At 40.1% G+C, this 24,848-nt stretch overlaps 2 protein-coding genes and 2 non-coding genes across 8 annotated transcripts in view; 1 reads left to right on the top strand and 3 right to left on the bottom strand.

Moving 5' to 3' along the window:
* mctp1a (multiple C2 domains, transmembrane 1a) overlaps positions 1–11,090 on the bottom strand; it is a 128,467-nt gene extending 117,377 nt beyond the window's left edge. For all 4 annotated transcript variants that reach the window (XM_005922809.3, XM_005922810.3, XM_005922811.3 and 1 more), the window contains exon 1: positions 10,556–11,090. In XM_005922809.3, the coding sequence (XP_005922871.1) occupies positions 10,556–11,089 (534 nt within the window). In that variant the 5' untranslated portion in view covers position 11,090. The remainder of the gene's footprint in view (positions 1–10,555) is intronic.
* Positions 11,091–11,766: 676 nt separating this feature from the next.
* On the top strand, positions 11,767–24,185 carry fam81b (family with sequence similarity 81 member B). 2 transcript variants are annotated; one of them, XM_005922814.3, is made up of 9 exons: positions 11,767–13,420; positions 13,617–13,663; positions 14,170–14,377; positions 15,156–15,274; positions 16,732–16,861; positions 18,923–19,029; positions 21,081–21,216; positions 22,257–22,458; positions 23,706–24,184. In XM_005922814.3, exons 2-9 carry the CDS (start codon positions 13,626–13,628, stop codon positions 23,828–23,830), a joined length of 1,065 nt encoding a protein of 354 aa, XP_005922876.1. In that variant the 5' UTR covers positions 11,767–13,420; positions 13,617–13,625; the 3' UTR covers positions 23,831–24,184. The 2 variants fall into 2 exon arrangements, with proteins under 2 accessions (XP_005922876.1, XP_042077206.1); XM_042221272.1 differs by having other exon boundaries at positions 11,767–13,663; positions 23,706–24,185.
* A 175-nt stretch (positions 24,186–24,360) lies between these two features.
* On the bottom strand, positions 24,361–24,433 carry trnaf-gaa. Its single transcript has one exon. It is a non-coding gene; the product is annotated as a tRNA-Phe (tRNA).
* A 329-nt stretch (positions 24,434–24,762) lies between these two features.
* trnai-aau lies at positions 24,763–24,836 on the bottom strand. Its single transcript has one exon. It is a non-coding gene; the product is annotated as a tRNA-Ile (tRNA).
* Positions 24,837–24,848: the final 12 nt, after the last annotated feature.

The following is a 24,848-nucleotide window of genomic DNA, read 5'->3' as shown; positions in this document are numbered from 1 at the left end:
TCTGTGTGTTTTAAGACTTTCTGCACTACAGTTTATTACATCTACCAAGTGTATGGATTTTAACTGAGCTATTTTTTAAAGTTAGTTGCTCAGTGTGTGGCTCTTGGCTTACTTTAAGTCAGTTATTGCCCTCTATATTACCTCTTATTCACATCCTACTGCCTTCTCTGTTTTTAAATAGAAAATTTCAAGTTAGCAGTCGATATTTCACAGAGTGAGAGGAGTTCTCTTGAAATTCAAGTGTTTTCCAATATCTAAGAAGAATATTAATCAAGGGAAAATGTTTAAATCAATCTGATAGCATCCCAGCTGCTTCAGAAAACATAGAAGTGCGATACAGATTCCTTATTTGCTTTAAAAGGATACGGTACTTATACTGTCTGGAGAGTACGGACTGTAGTGAGTTGTCGGTATATTTTCAGTATAATGAATTGCGTATGATCACGTGCATTCACTGAGCCAAGAAGCCTTGCTGTTCGCATGCTGTCAGTTTCCTCTTTTCTCTCTGGGGGGCCATGTCAGTTTTGTACCAGTAGGTGGCAATAAGTTACTTTCCAAGCTCCAGCAACATTTAGACGCAAGCTCAGCAAAATGATGCAGTCAGGGCCTTAAATACAAACATACCCACAGGGAATTTTGACTCAAAAAATCAAAGTCAAAATGTATCTAATGCGGTAAAATTCAAGCAAAAAGTAGATATTAGCTACAGTATGTACAGCTGTTTGTGGGAGGAAAAAAGTTTTCAAATCTTAGCAGAAAACTACTCAAGTAATCGCTTATTTTCCTTCCTACTTTTTATAACATTGCCAAATCATAATTAGGATGTAAGCATGTGGTGACTGGGTGGCTATTAAATGCACTAATTGTCTCAGTGAGTGTTAAGAGCTAGACAAACATAAATCTACAATTCATATCCCATTTGCTAAATATTTGTTTATTTTAAAACTATGTGTGTAAATGCTTTCAGTAGGATTTCAACAAAAAATGATGTCACCATCTCTGTATAACACATTATATCTTGGTGTCACTGTTAGAGTGGCATCACTGTATGTGTGCATAACAACTGCTGGCAAGCTTTCAGTTGCCTTCAGTCATTTTCAGGAAACATCATCATCAACAGCAACATCCGACCTCCTGGTTTCTTTCAGGCCCTCATGTGAAAAGAATATCTCTGCCCAGCCACTATGAGATGCATCCTTCCACACCAATGTTTCAGGACAGCAGCGGTCACGTCTGTTCCATGTTGGGATGGAAACCCCAGAGCTTGAGCTGAGTTAACTTTAATCTGCTTACTTATGTTAATAAAGGAATTTTCACGTTTTCTTACTTGCTATGTTTGACCTACATGTGCCATGTAGGAAAATAGGATCGCATAGAAGTCTGCCAAGTCAAATGTTTGCTCACACTCACAAAAGTGATATTGTTCTGTCGTGTGTTTTTATCTTAGGCTAAAACTCAGTCATTGCAATATTAGAAAGAAACCCCCAACAATCAGATGATCCCCCAGGAGCAAACACTTGGCAAAAGTGGGGAGGAAAAACTCCCTTTCAAGTTAAACTCTACACTGTTAAAAAAAACATCCTAAAACAACGGTAATATTCTGGCAGCTGGGGCACCAAAATACAAAATAACTGTCCCATAAAAATACGGTTATTCTCAGTAATGAAAATAGAGTTTGTTGCGCTAATTTGACATGGGATTCTGCCTTTTCCAAGTGCTTTTAGACATTAAATTAGGAACATTTTTACGCGATCAAACAATGAAATTACCTACAAGGTCACTGAATGTGGAAATATGAATCATAATAAGTAAATGTACAGAAATATACAGTTAACAGTTGGTTTACGTAATAATTGATTGCATGCCCTGGGACAGACTGACAGAGGCGAGGCTGCCATATCGCACCATCGGCCCCTTTGGCTATCACTAGTAGGCAGTAGGTGAAGAGTCTTGACCACGGACACAACGACGGAGAGTGTCCGAGCCGGGGCGCGAACCGGCAATCTTCTGATCACAAGGCGAACTGCCAACTCTTGAGCCACGAACGGCCTAACTAGCAACGATAATAATACTTATGTGATGTAACACAAGCTTATAGGGATCATGTTATATACTTTTCCATAGCATTACATTTGAATTCAACAGTTCAATCTTTCAAATAACGGACAGATATTTGTGAAATCATGATACATTTGTGAATGTATTTTAACAATCTAAATATGCATATGTACAGACAGATACATTTAATAATCATGACAATTATGTTGTATTACATTACAGTGATTTAACGTTAATTTACATTCAAAATGTGAAGTCAAAGTCTATTTACGTAACTTTAATGATATTCTAGAAGAACAGAACATTACTGTAAAATGCACAGTAAAATACCTTCATATTAGGGTTTTTTCCTACGGTCGCAGCCATACCCGCGACCTTGTTGTTAGTTCACATTCATTGGCCGATGCTTAGCGTCATGTTATTTATATTAATTGCAATTCCTACCTCTACATTTCTTTTTCAAAATATATAATTAGCACAGCGTGTCCGTGCAATGTTTTACATTGTGGCATGCAGAGAAATCTTAACAAAGAAGCTCACAGAGAGAGATTGAGCTTGTTATTTAACCCCAAGCTAGTACACTTGCCGGTGCTACAATGTGCCTCAAGGTTCAACAACAGCACAACAGAAGTCACTCATGGTACAGCACTCTCTCTACAAAACAACAACTGTCAGTGACGCTGCACCACGGCGTAAACACAACATTCAAGATAACAGTTAAAAGTAACGTAACCATAAACAATAAAACAAGAACATCTAAACAGCAGCACATGCCCCAAGGCATGATGGGAGACATTTCTGGATGTATTTTTACGATCTAAATATGCATATGTACAACAAAATATATTTAACAAACAAGTAAATTGTGTTTTATTACATTTACAGTGATGTTATGTTATTTTACATTTGACGTGTCAGATCACAGTCTACTTATGTAAATGTAATGCTATTCTAGAAAAACAGTACACATCTGTAAAATACACAGTAAAATCATTTGACATTACTATTTTTTGGAACAGTGTACATCAGCCCTACAGTCATGCAAATTCACTTCTATATTCCAGAGATTTTATCAAATAGTGGACCAAAAACCCCTAAAAGAGGCAGAGGTGAGGAAAAAGTGAAGCAGCTCTTTAAATAAATGACTCCCGCTGTAAATATTTTCCTGCCTCACTCTGACACTCTATTAACAGCTTTCTTTCAGTCTGTCTCTCTTGCTTTCTCTGGATCAATAAAGTGCCTTTTCAGATGATTGCAATGGCTTCCCAAGAAACCCAGTGGGCAAACAAAGATGTTCTCCTAAGTTCAAGCACTGCAGATTACTTCATTCTAAAATCAGGCAATAGTCCACTCTACCTGCTCTATATTGTTTTCTTAAAGGGATTCATTATATAACTTCAGACGTATTTCAAGTGGTTTATAAATCATTAATATGTTGCTGACATAACCCAGGTTATAGGGAGCGCAAATACTCAGTATTTCAACTATTAAAATATAACTTTTTAAAAGATGTCATTCTACAGTCATTTGAGAACTGCATTTATATTTCAAAATAATCATTATCATAAGGGCAATATGCACACCATGCATTAATAAGAAGGCAATCCAAACTGAAATGCCAGACACATTTTTTCTTACTTTATTTACTTTAGCTACTAAAGATCCAACATGGACCCTGATCAGCTGCAGAATAAAAAACACTTATGACTAGCTGACCACTGTGGCAGCTTAATCTATGCTACAAGGAAGCTCATTTACAAATATTCAATATCTCTTCCTCACCACAGAGGAAGTGGGGCCTGCATTGAGTTGCAAATAATCTGCATGTGATTAGCATGAAGAGCTGGGAAAAAAAATACACACACACAGCTTCTGGCCACAGTGTGTTGTTTTATCTGGTAAGAATGGCCATACCCCACCTGTGTCATGTTACTGTTGTGTCCTTGCTTTCATCTTGTGCATCCAACCTTTTAAAAAGGTGTCAGCTGGTAGGTTGTTAAATTTCAAAAGAGTTGAAGGTTAGAGGAGGACACATAAATTAAGAGACACACAAGCTTTGATTGGCCTCTCAAACAAGGAAATGACTTTTATATTTTGTTAAATAAACCACAACTTTCCCGATGTTCACAAAGTGGGCTATTGTGGCATGTCATGTGAAATTCGACTACCCTCCCTACACACGAATCCCCTTCCTACACTGAACCTCTGCCTTGATCTGATGATGATTAATCTATGTGGGAGGGCATTAAGAGTTAGAAAGCTAATTCCCCAGCTCTATCCACCATTTACAGGCTGACCCGTCACTGCCTGCTCTCTCATCACTCTGATTGTCAATCATGTCTGCAACCACTTCTGGTTAATACAGTGTACATGCCAGATCACTGAATGCTACTGTACTTAAATGAGAGAGTTTATTGTGAGAGAAACGCCAGAGCCACATCAATCACTTTGTCTCACTTGTGTATTGGTCTCATTCAAGAAGGCACATCAGCACTTCTGATTCATTTAGCAGCATACACTGTTATGCTTAACCTTGTCACAAAAACACTACGGCCTCAGAGCATATTGAGCGAATGAGTGTGCATGCCTATATGTGCCTGCGTTTTGTGTGTGTGTGTGTTCTCGTGTTTGAAACTGTGTGGCTGAGACTGCAGAGGGCAATGCTGGAGGGCAACACAGTGTCACAGCTCTGAGATCCCAGCTTGCAGTGCACAGACTGTTCTCCTGAGAAGCTGGGGTGGACTTTGAATTTGTCTTGTGCTGGAAGAGTGTCACTATCAGAGAGGATAACACTGAGGGCAGAGGAGATGAGAACTATATCAAGGAGACAATTCAGGTAACATTATCTCTCAAGGACACAGAGAGGTGTAGCAGAAGAAAAGAAAAAGCAGAACCAGAACAATTCTGACAGCTGCATAATACCTACATATTAATACCGAACAACCTGCTTATATTCAACCTATAGCTGAAATGCTAAAATGCATCTTTTTAGTGTATTTTCAATTCTTCCACTCATTTATTTAATTGGTGTTGAATTTCTACTAGTATTGTGAATAAATGACAAAAATATTGAAAGCCTAATAATTTACATAGCAACAAAACAAAAAATCCAACTAAAAAAAGGCTACGTTGTTAACTGCATGAGCAGAAAGCAAGGAGACACCGCGCTGTCAGGTCACTGCTTCATAACGAGCGTAAGCGACAGCTAATGCTGACTCACATTCAAACATGTGGGCACTTAACACAGACAAACCTGAAGGGAAGGGCCTGGCCACAGGCTTTGGTTTCCAGTCCTTCATGAAACAATGCAAACCACTCAGCTGCGCCTCAAACTCACATTAAATCTCATAAATGTTTCTTGTCTGCATATATGACCATAGTTCAGAATTTTCTGTGGCAGAAACACTAACACGCTCCAGGCACTGCAACACACTCAATCACAAAGTGGTGAAGTAAACCTCATCAACATTTCCAGATGGTGTCAGTCTTTTGTCAACGTGAAAATGTTTTGGTTTTTTTCGCCTCACTTCACAGTGCCAAGGCGTCTTTGCGGTCAGCATCAATCATGTGTCTGTTACAACCGATGATCCCCCCGGGCTGCAATGAATCCTGATTTAAGCTGCTGTCAAGACACTTTAAGAACGAGGCCATGGACTGTTTCCAAGTGCCCGTGATTCTGCTCTCACAACACTACTCAGAAGACGACCACTAGTCATGCACTTATTCCTACAGGACATCCAAACATAGCTCATTTCACAGTCGGTGCATTAGCAAATCAGGACAACAGGTTAAATTACCCCTGAGTTACAGTTTCTTATATTTCTGGACAAGATCAGTCTGCAAGATTTTGATTTTAGTTAGCTGCTTGGAACAGCAAGCCAAATGTCTAAAAAGATTGCCTAACTTACTTTTTTTAACACAACATGTAAAGTTAAGAACATTTTAAAGCACTTAAAAGATATGGTTAACATTATCTGACAGATTTCATCAATACAAATACCCGGAACTTGTTTTACATCAGCTATATTACGCAGTAAGCTGTGACAGCAGTCTCTGTGACACAAAAGCCACTTCCATGGTTGGTAAGTGTTAAATATTTTAAAGTACTACATATGAGCTGAGCAGAGGAAAGGAGAGTGCAAAGAGAAAAAAGTCACAATGTAGTCTCTGGGTGTGACTGAGAACTGGAAGTAGAAGGAGCAGTGAGTGTCTGAGTAGCAACAAAAAGAGGCAAAGACTGTGTTTTAATGAAATATGTCTCAGTTGCTCTTGAATTAAATGTTAAGTTTATACATACTAAACAAGTAAAACAAGCTGAGGGGAGAGCTACAACATTTGTTTTAATGTTTACCACACCTGTGTCACAAACTACTTCGGCCACAATACACAGAGTGACTTATTACAACTACAGCACAATACCACAGACAGCAACACTTCAAGTGACATGAGAGATAAACATATGATGGATGCAGAATGATGGAGCTAAATGTAGTGTAAAAATAATTGTAAAAGCAACATTTAGCGGCAGGCATTTAGCGGCCGTGGGAAGTAAGAACTCCCTTTTAACAGGAAGACACATGCAGCAGAGTTAGGCTACAGGTTGGGCAGCCATGTGCTACAGCTGGTTTCGAGGGTGAGGGAAGAGAGAAGAGTAGGGAGGTCAGGATTAAAAATGTATTAGTACAAACTTGTGACATATACTTTTATCCCTACTTCGCATTGAGAGCTAGTTTTCACATAATAATACAGACAGACAGACAGACAGTCGGGCAAAAATTTAAGATGCTTTATTTCTACAATGTCATTTATGTTTTATTTTCACACAAGTGCACACTTTTAAGTTTGCATTTTCCAAAAAGCTTTGTATACAGATTTCCTTTTAAATGGAAATCAAACAACTGAATCATATGAGGACTACAAGCACTTTCTGAAAAAAAGTAACTTCTTATTCTCAAAATATTAAAATGTATTCTTTGAGGTTTTAATCAGATGATTTGGGATTTTTTTTATTTGTTTTTAATTGCTCCATCTTATGTTTTACTTTCAGATCAGATTAGAGTACAATATACACAAATCCTGAGTCATACCAGTCGATATTATTATTTTGTACTTGACATCAGGCGTCTTGCCGCTCAGTCAGGTAATGAGTGAAAGGTTACTCTGCAAGACTGAAGGTTAGAAACATGACCGCATCAGTCAAGGACTACTAAAGCACATATCTATAAAAGGAAGGAAGAAGTTTAAAAAAAATGTGATGTAAGCACAAGTGTTTTCTGCTGCCTTTTGCTGTGACAAACGGGCAAAAGGCAGCAGAAATACCAACACGCTTTAAGTTAATGAGTTAGTTGACTTAGTGACTTGGTTAATGATGACCCATTTGCTTCAGTTCAAACACACATACATACAAGAAACATCTAAATCTATCAAACCCTATTAGGATATACACTCACTGATCTGTTCATTAGGTACAACTGCTGCACTGCTTGTTAATGCAAATATATGAACGACCTGCCACATACCAGCAACTAAGCGCATTTAGGAATGTAGACACAGTCAAGATAGAGTTTACAGAAAATGATTGAAAAGTCAACAGAAGGTCTCTGGGTAAAAACCAGGTCAGAGAAAAATGGTCGCGCTGTTTCAAAGTGAAAGGCAACAGTAACTCAAATAACCACATGTTACAACCAAGGTGTGCTGACTTTTAGCTCTGAATGCATCACATGCTTAACCTTAAAGCAGATGGGCTACAGCAGCAGAAAACCACACCAAGTCACTCCAGTCAGCTAAGAACAAGAAACTGAGGCTACGGTTTGCAGGATCCCCAAAATTAGACAACAGAAGATTAGAAAGACAGTGGCTGATCTTCATAAAAGCATTCTATCAATGGTTCAGGCTTCTGGTGGTGGTGTAATATTGAGGAGGATGTCTGAGACATTCTATGTATTTTAGTACCAGTGAAGCATCATTTAAACGCTACAGCCTACCAGTGTATCATTGCACACCACGTCCATTCCTTTATTACAACAATGTACCCATCTTTTCGTGGTTGCTTCCAACATATAACACACCATATCACAGAGCTCAAATAATCTCAAGCTGGTTTCTTGTAGATAACAATGAGTTTACTGTGTTCAGCTGGTCTCCATGGCCTCCAGATCTCAATCCAATAGAGCACTTCTGTGATGTGACGAAACAGGAGTTTCACATCATGGATGTGCAGCCAACAAATCCACACCAACTGTCATGTCATGTTAATATGGACCAGAATCTCTGAGGAATGTTTGGAGGACCATGTTGAATCTATGCCAAAAAGAACTAAGTCGACTGTGAAAGCAAAAGAGGGTCCAACCCAGTGAGTGCAGATGGAATGAAAGAGGAAAAAGTAAAATCGCAACTCATAGATATGTTTTAAAAAAATAAATGAATATGATGTAAAGGGCGCTGAAACTTAATGTCACAAATATCAGTCATGTTTGCTGCAGCCACTGCGAACACATATAGAAAAACTTTCACAAACCTCTCCACTGCATTGAAAACAGCAAAGTTAAATGCACTTGAGTCAACAATGAAATTACTCACAGAGCTTGGCAGCAATCCCTTACATCTCTCACTTTCCAAATCAAATTACAAAATGAATTTTCATGTTACATATTCTCTTATTTCATTTATGAAATGCTAGCTAGAATACTTATTCTAACAGTAAAAGTACATTTTTTAGTGTCACATTTTCTGTTGGCTGAGGAAACACAAATGCATCATCAAACCTGTGCAATCAGGGGTGTATGCACGAAAATGCACGTGCAAATGCATGATGATGCAAAGCTAGATTATTTGTCAGTGTGTTTTTTGTTTTTAACTATTTTTCCCTCAGGTATTAAAGAAGCAAACCTAATCCTACTTCATCTGTCCTCATCTCCTGTCTCTTCACTTGTTCGCATCTCATCTTAATCTGCTCTTTTCCCACTTCATATCATCTTATCTCATGTGGTCTCAACTCATCCCCTAGTCATGTCTCATTACCTGTAACCCCATTAGATCTGTCTTCATTACTTTTACTTCCTCTCATCACCCATCATCTCATGTTGCACTTTTTTCCATTCCTAGTTCCACTATTAGATCCAGATCATGCACTTTGTACTCTATTTGGTATAGAGGTATACAGTAAAACTAATAAGACAGAACAATAACGCTGCACTATAACCTCGGAAGATTATGCCACTGCTTTCTTCTCGGGCAAAGGAAAGGGCCAACAAGTGACTAAAAAAACTTGGATAAAGATGGCAGCGATAGGAAGTAACTATTGCTTGAATGCGGCAACTTTATTTGGCAAAATGACATTTCTCCACATTATGTAACTGAAAGGCTTATTGACGAAGCTGTAAGATCAATTTCAATGAAGTCACTGCATTCTTTCATTTACCTCTATAGCTGAGCATGGTGCACTTTTCCTATACAGATTTAATGGATAACAGAGCTTTTGCCAACCTCTGTAGGGAAACGTGTGCTAATGTGCTTAATCACTTTCAGACAGCAATCTGGATGATGCTCAGAAAAGTCTGGAGCACTTCAAAAATGATGAGATGAAAAGCTTTGGAGCAAGTGAAAGAAAAGGTGCCTATATGATTTTATGCATGCTGTATCTTTAGCGTTGTTCTCATGAGATTTAATATTATGACAACATAACTTGAAAATGACATTCCATTTTATTTGACTGAAACTTAAAAACTTAAAGTTTTCTCTCTGATGTTTTGGGCTGAATGATTTTTGTGAATGCAATCGTTACCATTAGCCTTCATGCTTGCTGCCATATGGTTTCTCTTGGGGCACCCTGACTCAGCATGATGTGTGGTGTGGGAATATACCTGCCATCAATCTCCAGCAGTGCCGCTGGTTTGACAACCAGCCACTTTTCATGAAAACAAAAAAGACAGGATGAACCTGTGGGTATGCACGGGCCTGTTGCAGCCTCTGTCTAAAGGCAAGGACACTGAGACAGATGGTCGTGAGTCTAGGGGACAGTCCCTCTGAAAGAAACGTTTGTGCGCAGGCTAAACAAAGCCAATGGCATCAGAGCATGCTGTCTGTTTAAAAACCCTACCAGGAAAGACTTGAAACTGAAATCAGCTGATCTGCTCGACGTATATGGAGAAACTGTGATGATAAAATGATACAAAACAAATTAGCTTGTAAGGTGGGCGGTTGTTTATGATCACCACATAAATCTACAACGAAACTGGATGTATATATTTGGCCAATACAGTCCTCGATGGTGGAGACAGTAAAGAAATCAGCGGACTGGAAACAGATGAGTGCATAGAGGCAGTGGGACGTCGCATCAGCACAATCATGAAACTTGTCTCGTTTATTGAATTAGCAAATCAATAAAGTCTTGCCTGCTGTCTTCTATTTTCAGGCTTTAGGGGGGAAAGAGGAAAAAAACAGTACGACAACAGAAAAGCTCCTATGTGCGTTTGGGACTACACGAGTCTTTACTCACAGAATCACTTGCGTTTTTACGCAGCTGCTCCTCCTCTCCCGTCACAGCGGCCGGGTCCACCACCAGCTTCTCGAAGCACGCTGAGCCGAGAGAGGAGCTCTTCTGCTGGTACACCATCAGCTGGGACATCGGGAGTTTTGGGCTTCCGTGCGCCGTGAGCTCTGGTTTGCTCCCCGTGGCCCCAGAAGCCGTGCCAAGAGGCTGTAGCAGAGGCTTTCCGCCGCTGCTGGTCCCAGGAACCGCATCGCTTCCGAGAGCCTTGTCTCCCTCAAAAGGTGCCGGAGTAGAGCAGCATAGGTTCGGCTGCGACGATGAAAATACCCGGTCCAGCTGTTTCTTTTTTCTCTTAAACATCCAAAGCCCCGATTCCTTCTTGCTGCCCTCCGCGCCCCCGGCACCACGACGCTCTGATCCCAGTTTCGGGCTCAGCCACGGCTTGGTTTTTTCCTGGAAATTCTTCCACATTCTCCGCTGGTAGGACAAGGACTCTTGCCCCTTGGCTGTGCTCTCGTGTTTCGGTGATTTTTGCTCCATTGTGCCTGTGCAGCAGCCAGCCAGCCTGAGCACACTCTGTATAGTGGACGGATGTCACAGTTGGGCAGCTGCGGCTCGGGTGCACTTCCACTGATGATCAGTTTTTAGAGCGCCAAGAACGAAACGCGCTGTGCGACGATGAAGGAGGGTGTCAATCTTCCCGCGAACCTTGCAGAATGCCTCTGCAGACTATTCTGTAAATTTTTATGTCCCACTGTGCAGTGGGCTAGTTAGAAGGAAGGCAAGAATTCATGTAAGATTTAAGATATCTCACCTCAGCGATGAAAGTTGGAGCACGTGCTGTGACTTCATCGCGATTGCGTAAGAGATTTTAAAATTATTCGCCCGCTTTTCTTTGACTCTCGTCCACGGTTTTTAACCAGGGGTTAAGCAAACTTACCCATTAATTGTTGTATTCAAATGAAGGACGAAGGGTGCACCACGCCGCCCTCTGGCCAACCGTGTCACTTGACTGGGTAATCTGTATGCTGGCGATTGCATAACAGTACCCCACAGTGCCTCGTGGAGATGTTTATAATTTAATTGTGGGTCCCATGTCATTCCCATCTGAGTTTATATCTTTGTATTTCAGTACTTTATCATACGTGCATTTTTTTTTAACCCTCCACTTTTTTGACCTTGGGAAAGCTGTGCAGACAGAGACTTGATGTCCCCTTTGTCACATGGATGGTCTCGCGCTGTTTAAGCAAGTCTGGATATGTTTCACTGAATGTTATCACCCACGTGCAGCAGCGAGCAGGCATCACTGAGCAGCCTCCCCTCTCTCAGCTCTCTCTTTAGTTGCTGCGCTGATGTATAATAACTCATTACGTCTCCCACCCCCCGGCCCTTGTTTCAGCGCTGGCTGTTCTCTGCCCTCCTGTTTAGCACTGTGTCCTCTCTCTCTTAGAAACAAACACACAGAGACAGTAAGAATGAAGAACACGGATTAATCAGAAAATTATCATCAGTCTTTGGTGCTGTGCCATGAATTCGGGGATGGATTAGAGATTCAGGTTCTCTTTGCTTGAAATTTCTGTCATCTCCCAAAATGAACCATTTTCATTTACAGCTAACAGGATGGTGAAATGCTCTCAACGTCTCTTTAAGTTAAGTAAATCGTGGTGTAAGCCAAACTGTCCCTTTCGGCTCCCAGGCTTTTCTATAGGGCTTCCATGGAAAACTGATGAGTCTACTCTGAGAAGGCCTTTCCTCTTAATTAATGACCTTGATCCCATTGATAAGAGACTAATCCACTGTGTGTGTGTAACAGAGAGGGAGAGAGATACATAGACATGAAATATTTTCTTTCATGAGTATAACTACATCTAATTCAGAGCCACTACCACACTTGAAACACTGTGTATCCTGTGATTAAACGAAGCAGAGATCCGATCTGTTCACCTGAATCAAAATACTTAGGGTTGGGTCAAGCCTTTAAATTGAGTTGAGTATGCCTTGTACAAATAATCACATGTTGTGTTTCACGGGCTCAGTCTAGAACCTGACCTATCTGGTACAAGCGGTTCCTTGTTGTTGGTAGCCTCAATAAATTAAGGTTAAGTTCTTCACCGAAGAAGCCACACAGGATTGAGCTTGCTTTTTTATTTAATTTGAAGTGTTTCCAATCAAAAAACATGTCTGCCACCCTTGTTCCCACAGGAACAAGCAAATCCAAGCGATCCATGGGGGAGTCTGTCTTACTTTTATCAGTGTAATAAAGGGATTTAGTGACTCTGGATTTTAATTAAATTACAGAGCATTTGTATTTGTACAGTCATTGCCCACCCTAAGCTTTATTTAAAGCTCTCCACGATAAGCATTTTCTGGCTTGTAGGACTAATAGAGAGGAGCTTTAATGATGCACTTTCGTGGTCCAGTGCAAAGAGCCTGGATTAAACTGTATTTTAAACTATTAGCAGTAAGACAAACTCCAGGGAACTGGAGTGTCAAATGCAATATTTGAAGGCGATACAAACTATCAAAGTTGGGATGAAAAATAACAGCAAAAAATTGAAAAGGGTATTAGGTTATCTCAATAACCGCTTTTTTAAAAGCTGGTGTTTTGAGGTATGTTGTCACGAGAACTGCTGCTAAGAAGGCTGACCAGTTTCTCAGCAACATTTCTACGAATTACAACTATGTTTCACGCTTTCTGGTCATCAAATATTTTGCAGAGTTAAACTGCCTCGCCACATAGACAATGCATTTTTTTTTTGCAAGACTGTTCACACTGGCAGGCAGGCACACCCCCATGAAAGGAGACCACAGTTACCAAGTGACAACACAAACACATAATCTCTAAAGCTGGTTGAAGAACAGCACAGACCTGTGAGTATTCTTATATGACAAATAAAAAAATAGCAACATTTGTTTAAAGTCTTTATCAAAAATGTTCAAAATGTCTCGTGATGCTCCCAGTGAAAGATAGAATATATAATATGCTTATTTTAACAAAAAGAATGATAAGGAGGATATTTGAGTGGAAACTATCACACTAATATATTTCATACATATCTCTTTGTAGACAATAAGGATGTCTCATCATCAGTCTGACACACAGAGTCACACAAGGTAACCTTTCTCATTCACATATCCATATTCAGTGCATACATTCAGTATATTGCAGTCATTTACTTTTCACTTTCAATTTGTGTGGGTTGCTAATTCAGTTTAAAATCCGATCTGCGCTTAAGAGGTGAATAAGATGTGCGCGACCGCTCGCTGATGGGATTGAATTAAGGTTGTGAACCTTTCGAACACTGCTGTGAATCAAACTGATAAAATGAATCCTTAATCCACAACAGCCTCAGACAGGTCCAACACAGCATGCACAGGGACATGAAGACAGAACCCAAGGGCATGAAAACCAATGTACAACATTTCAATCCATCTTCATTCTCTCTCTTAGTAGATCAACTCTTTGTAGAATTGCACTTTAAAATGACTTTTTTCTTCTTCAACATGACTTTGCAATATTTGCAACACATGTTTTTGCATCTTCTAAATACTAAAAACCCCAACAAAGAGCTTCTAAAACATTATAAGCTTGATATTTTTTTGTTTACTTCCTGATTAAGGCCAGATGTCTTGGAAGGTCGTTTGAGGAGTCAGGATAGGCCGCTAGCTGTGCTGCTAGAACAAGCTCTCAGAATCAAAGAGGAGGTGACAGCTGGTCTGCAGTCCAGCCATGGCTCTGTCCAAATTGAGGCACTGTCCCGCAAGCTGTTGGAGAATCACATACTCACCATTACACGTATTGTTAAACAACTCAGCATGGGCATACAGGTATGCAAGGTGGTGGAAGTAAGTTGTGAAAAGTGCTGTTGCATGCATGTTTACGTATTAAAGTATTGTGTAAGTCTTTTTCTTGTTTTGTGTGGAATATGCTGTACGTCTTTTAGGTGGGTGAAGTCAAGCATATGTGCTGATTGTCTCCTTTTCTGGCTGTTCTCTTCTCCTTGTATTGTTTGATGTGCAGCACACCCACGCCAACTCATGCCCACAAACTCCCAGCTGATTTGATTACACCTGATAGAATGGTGCAGTGTTCAAATAAAGCCTACTTGACTTCTCGCCATCATCAGCTCATGCACATTTTGTCTGTATAAGCATAAAGTGATCATGTGCACAGTATGTGGTTAACGAAATACTCTCAAGTTATGCGTTGAAATTCTAACAGCTATTCTCCTGACAGTCAAGCAGAAGAACTGCAAAAGAGTACACGGATCTTAGTCTCGCGGAACAAGTGTGAGGGTGTTTGGAGTCATCTTTCACTGAGCAGAACATCAAACCACTCTCTGAAAGCTGCCTTACAGAAGTAGGGCACCGGAATGAAACATTCAGCTTCATTAGTGTATACCAAATGGGCCATTAGCATGATTAGAGGCTATCATTGTTTGAAATATTGAATGCTGCATAATTAGTTCAAATCTGAAGCTGCCTGCTGGTACTTTCCAAACAAATCATGTACTTCCTCATCTGTTTTTTCACTTAATTTGCTGGGAAAACAGTCACATCGTTTTTTTAACAAATGTGAAACATGCTGTCTTTGTTCTGGGTAAAGGAATTAGAGAAAGAGATGGCCCAGCGGGACTCTGTCACCTCTGGAGTGGCACACGCTGTTCAAAACATGGACCAGAAAAACACAGCTGGCGTCGGAGACCTGAGAGGAAGAGTAGCCAGGTAGGCACTGTGTGAGTCCTGAGTCAGACATTGCTTTCAAATGCTGAGATAAAAACTGAACAGCAAGTGAAGGAAACAAGAAGGCATTATTTCGATTGACTGGAGTGATCTGACGTTCCTCGCTGATACCCTGCGTGTTTAGCCTTCATTCTGTCTAGCAACTCTTCACCATTGCACAACCTCAAACCAGTCCTGGCATACACACAGACATGCACAGATGCAATTATTTTGTTCCCACCTGGGTGAGGTTCCCAGGTTTAAATGCACTTTAGATGCTGATTAGCACTTGCTCATTATTCTGTGATTCTGTGCACATCACACTTACTGCACTGGATTGCTGAAAAGTGTCTGTCATCTCACATACATTGTGATTGGCCTTTTGATGTGTAGTTGCCTAGACCTAATTATTTCTAACACTTCTGGCATCCACTGATCAGTGCATTTCATGTGTAAAGAGATAGAAGACAAAGATGTGTCATTTACAAAGCAGGCATATCAGTGAGATTTCAGGGGGTGGAAATGGGGCTGATGCAGGGTCCAATAAAGAGAGAAGAAGAAAAACAAGTGGTCAGTGTGATAGCCTCTTTCATGTTGTTCATAATTAATCAAGTAAGCTAAGGGCCAGTGGTTTTTGTGTTGGTTGGCACTGGTCAGTGAAGCCATTAAGAGAAGCACTGGACTGGTCTCCAGGGAAAAACTCAAATTTCAGACCAATCGTTTATCACAAATATTTTAAAGACACGCACTCACACAGGCAGGCCCAATAAAGCCGTAAGAGAAAGCCTTAACAGGCTGACATCTTGAACCAAGCAATGAAAGGAAGGAAGCTGTACTGCCATGCTGATTAAAAGAGTTGCTGCAGTTGATACTTATCGCTTCAACTGAATTCAAAGTTTGCTAAAAGCAACATTTTCCAAGTCAGAGGCTGTAAGTTGTGTTTTTGCAACGTCCTAATTGCTTTTGGTGATAAACAGATTTCTCACTTAACCCTCTCAGGTTCAAATTAAGTTTTCTGAGTAAAAAAAAACTCATAAAATATGTATGTGGGGTAATCAGGTTGTTAGTTTTTAACTGTTGCAAATCGGCAACGTCTGCCTTGAGAGGGTTAATTTATTCTCATAGTTATTTTTTGGGTGGGTGGGAGCGTCTTTGTACCAGTGAGTCATTAGTAGATGCAAACAAGTGACCACTGAAATCTGTTCAGAGTAACCATCCTCACTGCTAAGGTTTTACCAGAGCCTCTTCTTCTTATTTATTGCATGAACTTGCTTTGCAAATTGATAACAGCAGTGTAACATTTTTTCATTCTAATTTTGTGATTCTATTATACAACTTTTTTTTTCTAGTCTTTTGCTCATCCCTCTGTCTTCACACCTTCCCTAAACTCCCTTCAATCCCATTTTTCTCATTCAGTGGTCTCTCACCAGCTCTCTGTTCTTCCCCACCTATTATCGCAGGTGTGATTCCAGCATTGCCAAGCTGAGCGCTGACGTGAGCTTCAGAGAGCAGCAGGTGATCAGACTGCAGAGGGAGGTTCGAGAGCTCAGCGAAGCTGTGAATGGACAGCTCAAAGAGCTGGAGGACAAGGTGGGGAAAAAACGTATGCATGCTGACAAGGGTTTAGCAGAAAAGGAGTTACGAGAGCAGTTGAGCAAAACTTTGCACTGTGTGCAAATCAGCTACTACACCAGTGCCCCAATGAGAGTTTTCACAAGTCATAAGTTAATATTGTAACACGTATTTGCCATATTTAGGTTCTTTTTTTTTAATCTCTTTGACATTGATGCCATCAAAAGCATTATTCTCCAGTATGATAGCATACTGGCATGAACTGGCATTCATGATCATTACCCCTTGCATCTCCTCTATCTAAACACACGCTCAACACAATATTCATTCATTCATTCATTTGAATTCTCTATTCCCAAACTAAAGGATAATGTACTGTTTTGTTATTGTCATTATTATTTTTTTACATTTGTAGAGAGAGGTTGCGTTTATTTGAAAGCTTGATGCATTGGAAGGATCATAACCTGGTAATATGAACAGTATTTATCCGCACTGTACACTTTATTAGGTACACCTTGCTAGTACTAGGTTGGGCCTCCTTTTGACTTCAGAGGTGCCTGAATTTTTTGTGGCATAGATTAAGCAAGGTGCAAGAAAACCTCCTTGGAGAATTTGGTTCATATTGACATGATAGTATTTCACGATTGCTACAGATATGTCAGCTGCGCATCCATGCTTTGAATCTCTTATTCTGCCACATACAAAAGGTGCTCTCCTGACTGTGGAGGCCAATATTCGCATAGGCTGTGGTGTCCAAACAATACTCATCTGGTACTAAGAGGCCCAAAGCAAACAAGAAAATACTCATCATCACACCATCATCACCAGCAGCCTGAACTGCTGATACAAGGCGGGACAGATCCATCCTTTCATCCTGTTTGCGCCAAATGATGACCCTAACTTTTGAATACAGCAATTGCAGTTGCATCAGACCAGGCAACATCTTCAGTTGTGCAGTTTTAGTGAGTCCAGGCAAATTGTAACTGGAGAGGTACATTTTGTGGTCTTCTGCTGCTGTAGCCCATCTGCTTCAATTTTTCATGTCCTATGTTCAGAGATGAACTTCTGGATATCTTGGATACAGAAAGTGGTTATTTGACTTCAGGTTGTTTTCTCAGCAGCCTGAAGCTTTTAGACCATTCTCCTCTGACGCTTAGCATCAACAAGCCATTTTCACCCTAAGAACTTCCACTCACTGGATATTTTCTCCTTTTCAGGTCATCTTAACCCTAACCCTAGAGAAGGTTGTGCAGGAAAATCCCAGTAGATCAGCAGTTTCTTAAACGACCAGGCCAACCTGGCACTAGCAATCATATCATGTTCAAAGTCGCTTAAATAACCTTTCATCCCAAATATTTAGTTTCAGCTCGTCATCTTGACCACATCCACATACTTAAATCCACTAAGTTAACAAGCAGTTAAACAGGTGTACCTAACAAAGTGGCCCAGTGAGTATATTTTGCTGTTTATCCAAGAGAGGATGGCTAGCTGAGCTGTGATGGGATGACATTTGGAGCTTACTGCTGCTGAGTGAGTTTGACCTTATCAAACAAACTCAGAGGCTCAGTCATAACCAGAGTTTGAAAGAAAGAAATGAGATGGGAAATAAATTCTAATGGGATGTCAAGGTCGTCATAAAAAAGCTTTCACCCCACCCCCACCTACACCTCCCGCCCAAACCCTACCTTTTTTTTTTTTTTGGACAAGGTCAGCATTATAGAAAATATGAAAACCCTGGATTACGATAAGTATGTCACATATTATAATGCTTTTTACTTGACCTAAAGCAACCAAAAGTGCCTTCAACACTCTCGCTGATTCAGCCAGCCTTCAGTTGTGTTGGTAGTATGGGGTGGTAAATCACTGTGATGACAGCACATTAGCTGTGGGCCAGTGGTCAAGCGCCTACCATAAAAATAATTGAAAACGCATACAAAGTGGGTCACCGGTATAACTCTCAGTCATGAGTGGCCACAGGAGTGGTGCATAGCACAGTCTGCTCAGCAAAGCAGAAAACACAAAAGGGTAAAGGTCAGAAACAAAGCTGACGATTATGTTTGTGTGTTTTCTTGTCACCAGATTCATGTTGAGCTTAGAAGACTGGAGGCCTCACTGACAAAGTCTTCTAAGGACCTAAAAAACTTGATGTCTGATCTGCGTAGACAAGTTAAGCTATTAGAAGACAAGTAAGACTGTTAATCATGCAACAAACCTAATGTTGTGGTACTAAGGATTCCTGGAGACACCCAACACTGCACCAGGTCATTCCATGAATTTAGCTGCTGATCATGCATTTTCTGGCAGCTACTGTGAAAAGTTGACAACTTTCTTAGTTGATTTGCTGTTTAATAGTGTTCCTCAAAACACCAACATAAATTCTTACCTACAACCATTCCCAACTATAGTTACAGCTGCTCCAGGGCTACACATTCCCAAGCCACATTCACCCTGAAATATTAATGCAGGAGGCACAATAATGGTGAAAGCTTGTTGTCCGTTTACTATTCCATCTGAGAAATAATGTCAGCTGGAAGCAATATATAAACATTTTAGAAACAGAGAGACGTGAACGATAGATATGTTCTATTTAATAATGTTGTACCTGCAATGGAAAGCAGCCCACTGATCATATTAGAGCCAAAAGAACAGATAAAAATAGGCGATTTTTGTGTTTCTGAAATGCGTCACAATAATAATGTTGAAAACAAGCACCAAAAAAAAAAAAAGAGGCTTCCTTTATTTTATTTGGATTATAGATTTAATATATTATATATCCATCCACCCACCTAGGCTGTGCTTGACCATTGATGGATAGAGCTGGAAAAGATGAAACATACCGAGTGATGTTGTCTACACGCTACTCAACCTAATTTATTTTTTTGTTTTTAAGTGGCCAGGTCATTTTTTGAAAGTAGGCACTGCTGATGTCAGAAAGATTTTTTTTTTTTTTTTATTAATGTTCAGTCTACAAAGAGAGTTTATTGGATTTTGAATCCTGGGTGTCATTGGTTCTTTTTGTTCTGACTGTCTCATGTATGACTACACTGAGCCACACTTGCTGGGAGATTTTCTTAGATGCAGTTTAGTCATTAAAGGCCTCATTAGTCTCAAAAAGGTAGTCAGTCAGGATGACCTTTGTTTTTTAAGTGACGAGATCCAGTGTCCGCTGGAGGTGGCGATGCAGGGACAGTTGGGCACTAGAGACCATGTCTGCAGATATAACAGAAAAAACATTTGAAATGAAATAAATATGCCAGACAAGGCCACAAGGACTTCAAATTAAAGGGCATCACAGACTGCCCCTTTACATTTACAAGCTGACTTTCAAATATGTGCAGACAAGTGCATTCTGAAAACTTATCTAACAAGAGCCAAGCCAACTGTCATGTTGTCTAGTGTCAGCGTGAACTGCATTAGGCAGCTGGAATGATAACGGAGTGCAGTATTGTGACACCTGTACAGAAAAAATGATTTGCAGCAGTGACACACAGGCGAGTGTCTACTGATTGTCTCAAGGACACTTTAGACAAGAGGAATAAGACTAAAGAAGGTCTCGAGGTACTTTTTGAGTCCGATAGTTTTACACAGTCCACACAATATTTCATTCAGTTTGGTTGCAGCTTCCATCAGAAACATTTCAGTACTGTTCATCAAATGAGAACCACATGCAGCTTTCAATGACCACCTCCCCAGATATTACAAAGAGAGAAATATTCATATGGTCCAAATACAAATACAGCATTCAGAGCTACAGAGCACAAAATTTCCCACCACTGTTTTTCACACTGCTGTTTTGGTATTTCTCAGTGGTGAGCTTGACGTGACATTAAGCAAAACAAGAAGCACTGTTGCTGATGAAATCTCACGTCTGATTACCAGACTGTGAAATTATGAACACTGACTTTTTAACAGCTAAACCTAAAGCATGTTCCTTTTATAGTAAACTTACGGATTACAAATTATTAATTTAGTACTTTCATTCTCAATCACACAATCACACATTTTTACTTGAAAGCTATTTAGTAGAAGTGGAAGTGCCAATAAAGCATTGGTTTTCTAAACACAAACTTTATTTCCTGTAGGGCTAAACTAGCAGAAAAGAACTGATATGTCCTTGAAAGTTGCAAGACCGTGTAAACTTTTAGATCCTAAGACATTTATGAAATGAAAAATCTTTACCTAAATGTAAAGAAGTAAAGCTATTACAGTTCACTTTGTATTCCTTGTGTCTTTGCAGAATGACAGGAGAGCTTGACGAGGGCAAGGAGCAAACAGCAAAATTGAGGACCTGGACAGAACAACAGCTCAAGAGCTCTCTCCAGTCACATGCTGAGGACAACCAGGAGCTGGTTTCACTATTACAAGACAAAATGGTACAATATACATAATGGTTTAAAAATGTTTGACATGTACACTCACTGAAAACTTCATTAAGTACACATGTTCAATTCTACATATTGAGGTATATTGACATGGTCAAGATGACCTGCATGAGAATGGGGAAGAAAGGTGATTCAGCTGACTTTGAACGTGGTGTGGTTGTCAGTGAACAGGAAATTGAGGCTACACTTTGCACAACTCACTAAAAGCAGACAATAGGAGATGGAAAAAATGTTGTGTGGTCTGGTGAGTCTCTCAAAGGGGCCAAAAGTGTGTCACACCATTGCACCACCAGCACCACCCTGAACCACTGATACGAGACAGGATGGATATATGATTCGTGTTGTATACACCAAATTCTTCCCCATAAATCATGGATCCATCCTGTCTCGTATCAGTGGTTCAGGGTGGTGCTGGTGGTGCAATGGTGTGGCACACTTTTGGTAAACAGACATTCTGTACTTAAGTAGAAGTACAGACACCAGTGCTGAAAAATACTCCAGTAAAAGGTGAAGTTGAAGTAAGTTGAATTTTTCTAAACAAAGGTACTCAGCTTGAATCAGGTAAGTAGAACATGAGCAGAGAAAAAAGGGAAAATAAAAAATAGGTCTATTTTCTGTTGCCTAGATTGTAGAGGGTGACTTTGCCTCTAAACAGGAAAATTAATAAGCAAGAGGTTAAAGGTAGGTTCAGTGTGTGGGAAAAGAATCACAACTCACCTATTGAGAGCTCCAGTAGTCTATGATCCGCTGAAATGCTGCTCTTTGTGGATGGATACAACTGAATTCAACCAGATGTCAGGACGTGTTTCATGAGTTGTCCTGGCTGATTTTCATCCACTGCAGTGACAGTACACTGTTTACTCTATTTAAGTACAGTAACAAAGTACAAATACTTTGTTACTGTTAATTACTTCCCACCTCTGCTATGATTTATTTATTAATTTTAGATGTTGTGGACTATAGTATGAAAATGATATAACTACGCTCCGCCAAGTTTAAAAACTGAATTTTCATGTGTATGCTGTGCTTAGTTAGGGGCGGAGTCTAGATTGGCTGACCGCCTGCTTGCCCTGGAGGCACGTGTGGAGAAGTTTGACATCCAGCAGAACCAGGCTGATCGCAGTCGGCATGATCAGCTGAAACGCTCAGAAGACAAACTTAGCAGAAGAATAACCTTAGTGGAGAACAACCTTCATCAGGAGCTGCAGCTGCTCAAACAGCAGTACCACAAAGGTGGGTGATCACTGCTGGTAACTTGCTGTCATCAGAGAGCAAACACACATGTACTGCATGTTCTTCACCATACACGTCAAGGAAAATAATGGACATGCGAGAGCAATTCACAAGAGTCTGAAAAATAGAAAGAAAGGAAAAGAGAAAAATACTTATAATAAGTAATCGTAAAATGAATATAAGCGATTAACCCCACCAGGCAGCCAACATTTATTTTTACCACAAATGAGACGTTTATTGTTTCCTTTAATTACAGTAGTCACTGACTTGGTGTTGATATGTTAAACGGGAGTTCAGCTCGGATGCTTTCCAGCTCATCATGTGGTCTAATAATTGGCTGTACAACAGTAGTATAAAGGATCTTATCCTGCACATATGTAGTTACAACACAGCTAGTATGCTGCGAGCCAATCCACAGGAATAGGCAGTCAACTAGCCTGCCAAATACTCTAGCTCGTCTCCCTATCATGCTGCTGTTGACATCCATCCTCATCTCATTTCCCAGGATGCCTGACACTAGATCTCACATCTGCCTCCCTTCCTGACAGTCTCTCTCACTCCACAGCTCTTATTAAAGAGCAGACATATAGAAAAGTGCCCAAACTTCCCTTGGTAAATAAGACCATGGGTAAACTGATCTATGAATCACTACTCAGCCACTGCTAACAGCACTCCAGAGCCATTCATCCACTGTGCTATTTTAAGTGTGGGATGAAAAGAAAGAAGGAGATGGTATGAGAGAATAAATGCATAATTGATGAGAGTTGTAAATATTCGTGGCAAGAAAGACATTGAGTTATGGAGCTGGAAAGAGAAGATACTTAATATCTCAAAGGGAGCCTTTCAACCCCACAGTCTGTTACTTCCTAGAATACATTCTGTAATAAAAATGCATCAGCTCTATGTACTATTACATAATTAACTAGGTATTAAAAATATAAGTAATGATCGGGAGCAATTAAGCATAGAATAGGGGGGGGGGAGACCACAGGGACAAGAGACAGAGCAAGATGAAGGATGTCAATAAATCAAAAGTAAAACACAAATATGACAGGTTGAATGCAGTACGCTTTCAAAATTAGAACTAGGATGGTTTTTAAAGACTTAATGTTATGAGCCCACAGGAGGAAAGTCCTTCCAGTACCATCATAGCACATCCCTCATCCAGCAACAATGACCTGAATTATTTTCACCTCAGATGCTTTATGTTCAGTGATGATTTATGCACCCTGCCTCTGTTTGAATAGGGTTCCAGTCTGTGCATGATGCAATTGAATCACTGAGTCAGATATGTGACATCAAATCTCGCCTTGACAAGGAGAAGCTTGAGAAGGATATCAGCCACATCCGCAGCAAGGTGCTCAAGTACTAGTGACATACGCTGAAGAGGAACTTGTTTTTTCTTGTCACACCTATCCTGAAGCAAAAGCTTGGATCAAAGGCTTGGAAGTAAAACCCTCTGGGTGTTACTACATTCATCTTTAAAAATAAAAAAACAATGCTGTTTTAACTGTATTTAATCTACCTGCTCTTTAAAAACCAGGCAAATGATCCAGTAAGTACTGTATATTAGCAAATCACAAAGAGCTGCTATTCACAGTAAGATACCTACCTTTTCACAACTCACTACATTTTTAACTTTGCAATGTATTGACTGTAAAACCTTTAAATACCATTGTACTTAAATGATATCACACTGATAAACTTGTGTTTTGAATATTATTTTAGTATTATCTAATAAATGATGTATTTTTTAAATATATAAATACCTGTATGTTTCTGTAAACAGATGTCAATCACTTTCATCTTACAGACCTCAACTGCAGGAGTACTTCCGTTTATCGTATAATTTTTTTTAGATTTTTGATCTCGTGATGGTGTTGGGGGGCATATACAAAACACTGCCGAAACCCGGGATCGAACCAGGGACCTTTAGATCTTCAGTCTAACGCTCTCCCAACTGAGCTATTTCGGCCACACACATCTCGAGAAGGAGGTGGACGCAGGGGCATTGGTGGGCCACGTGATACGTTTGGCTAGTCGTGATGTTGTTCACTTCATTGTGCTCTTACGTTCCCCTGCAACACTCCTTTATTAATCTATAATGGTGTGACCTAACAGATATTAAAATAATGTTAAAAGCAACCATGATGAGACAGTAACTTATCGATTTTTGTTATTCGGCTCGGCCAATAATCAGGAGTTCATATGAATTGATTATGTTGCGTCGGTAATCAGTCAGTGAAGGCCTCAATCTTTCAGCAGTCTGAAACCTGAAGGATAACAAAAGAAACAAAAAGTTCATGGCCCGTACGGGGATCGAACCCGCGACCTTGGCGTTATTAGCACCACGCTCTAACCAACTGAGCTAACCGGCCTAGCCCTGACGG

The sequence above is a fragment of the Haplochromis burtoni genome, unplaced genomic scaffold, assembly GCF_018398535.1.
Source record: "Haplochromis burtoni strain Fernald_Lab_line unplaced genomic scaffold, NCSU_Asbu1 Contig_63, whole genome shotgun sequence".
NCBI lineage: Eukaryota > Metazoa > Chordata > Actinopteri > Cichliformes > Cichlidae > Haplochromis > Haplochromis burtoni.
This window is presented reverse-complemented; position numbering and strand designations above follow the sequence as displayed.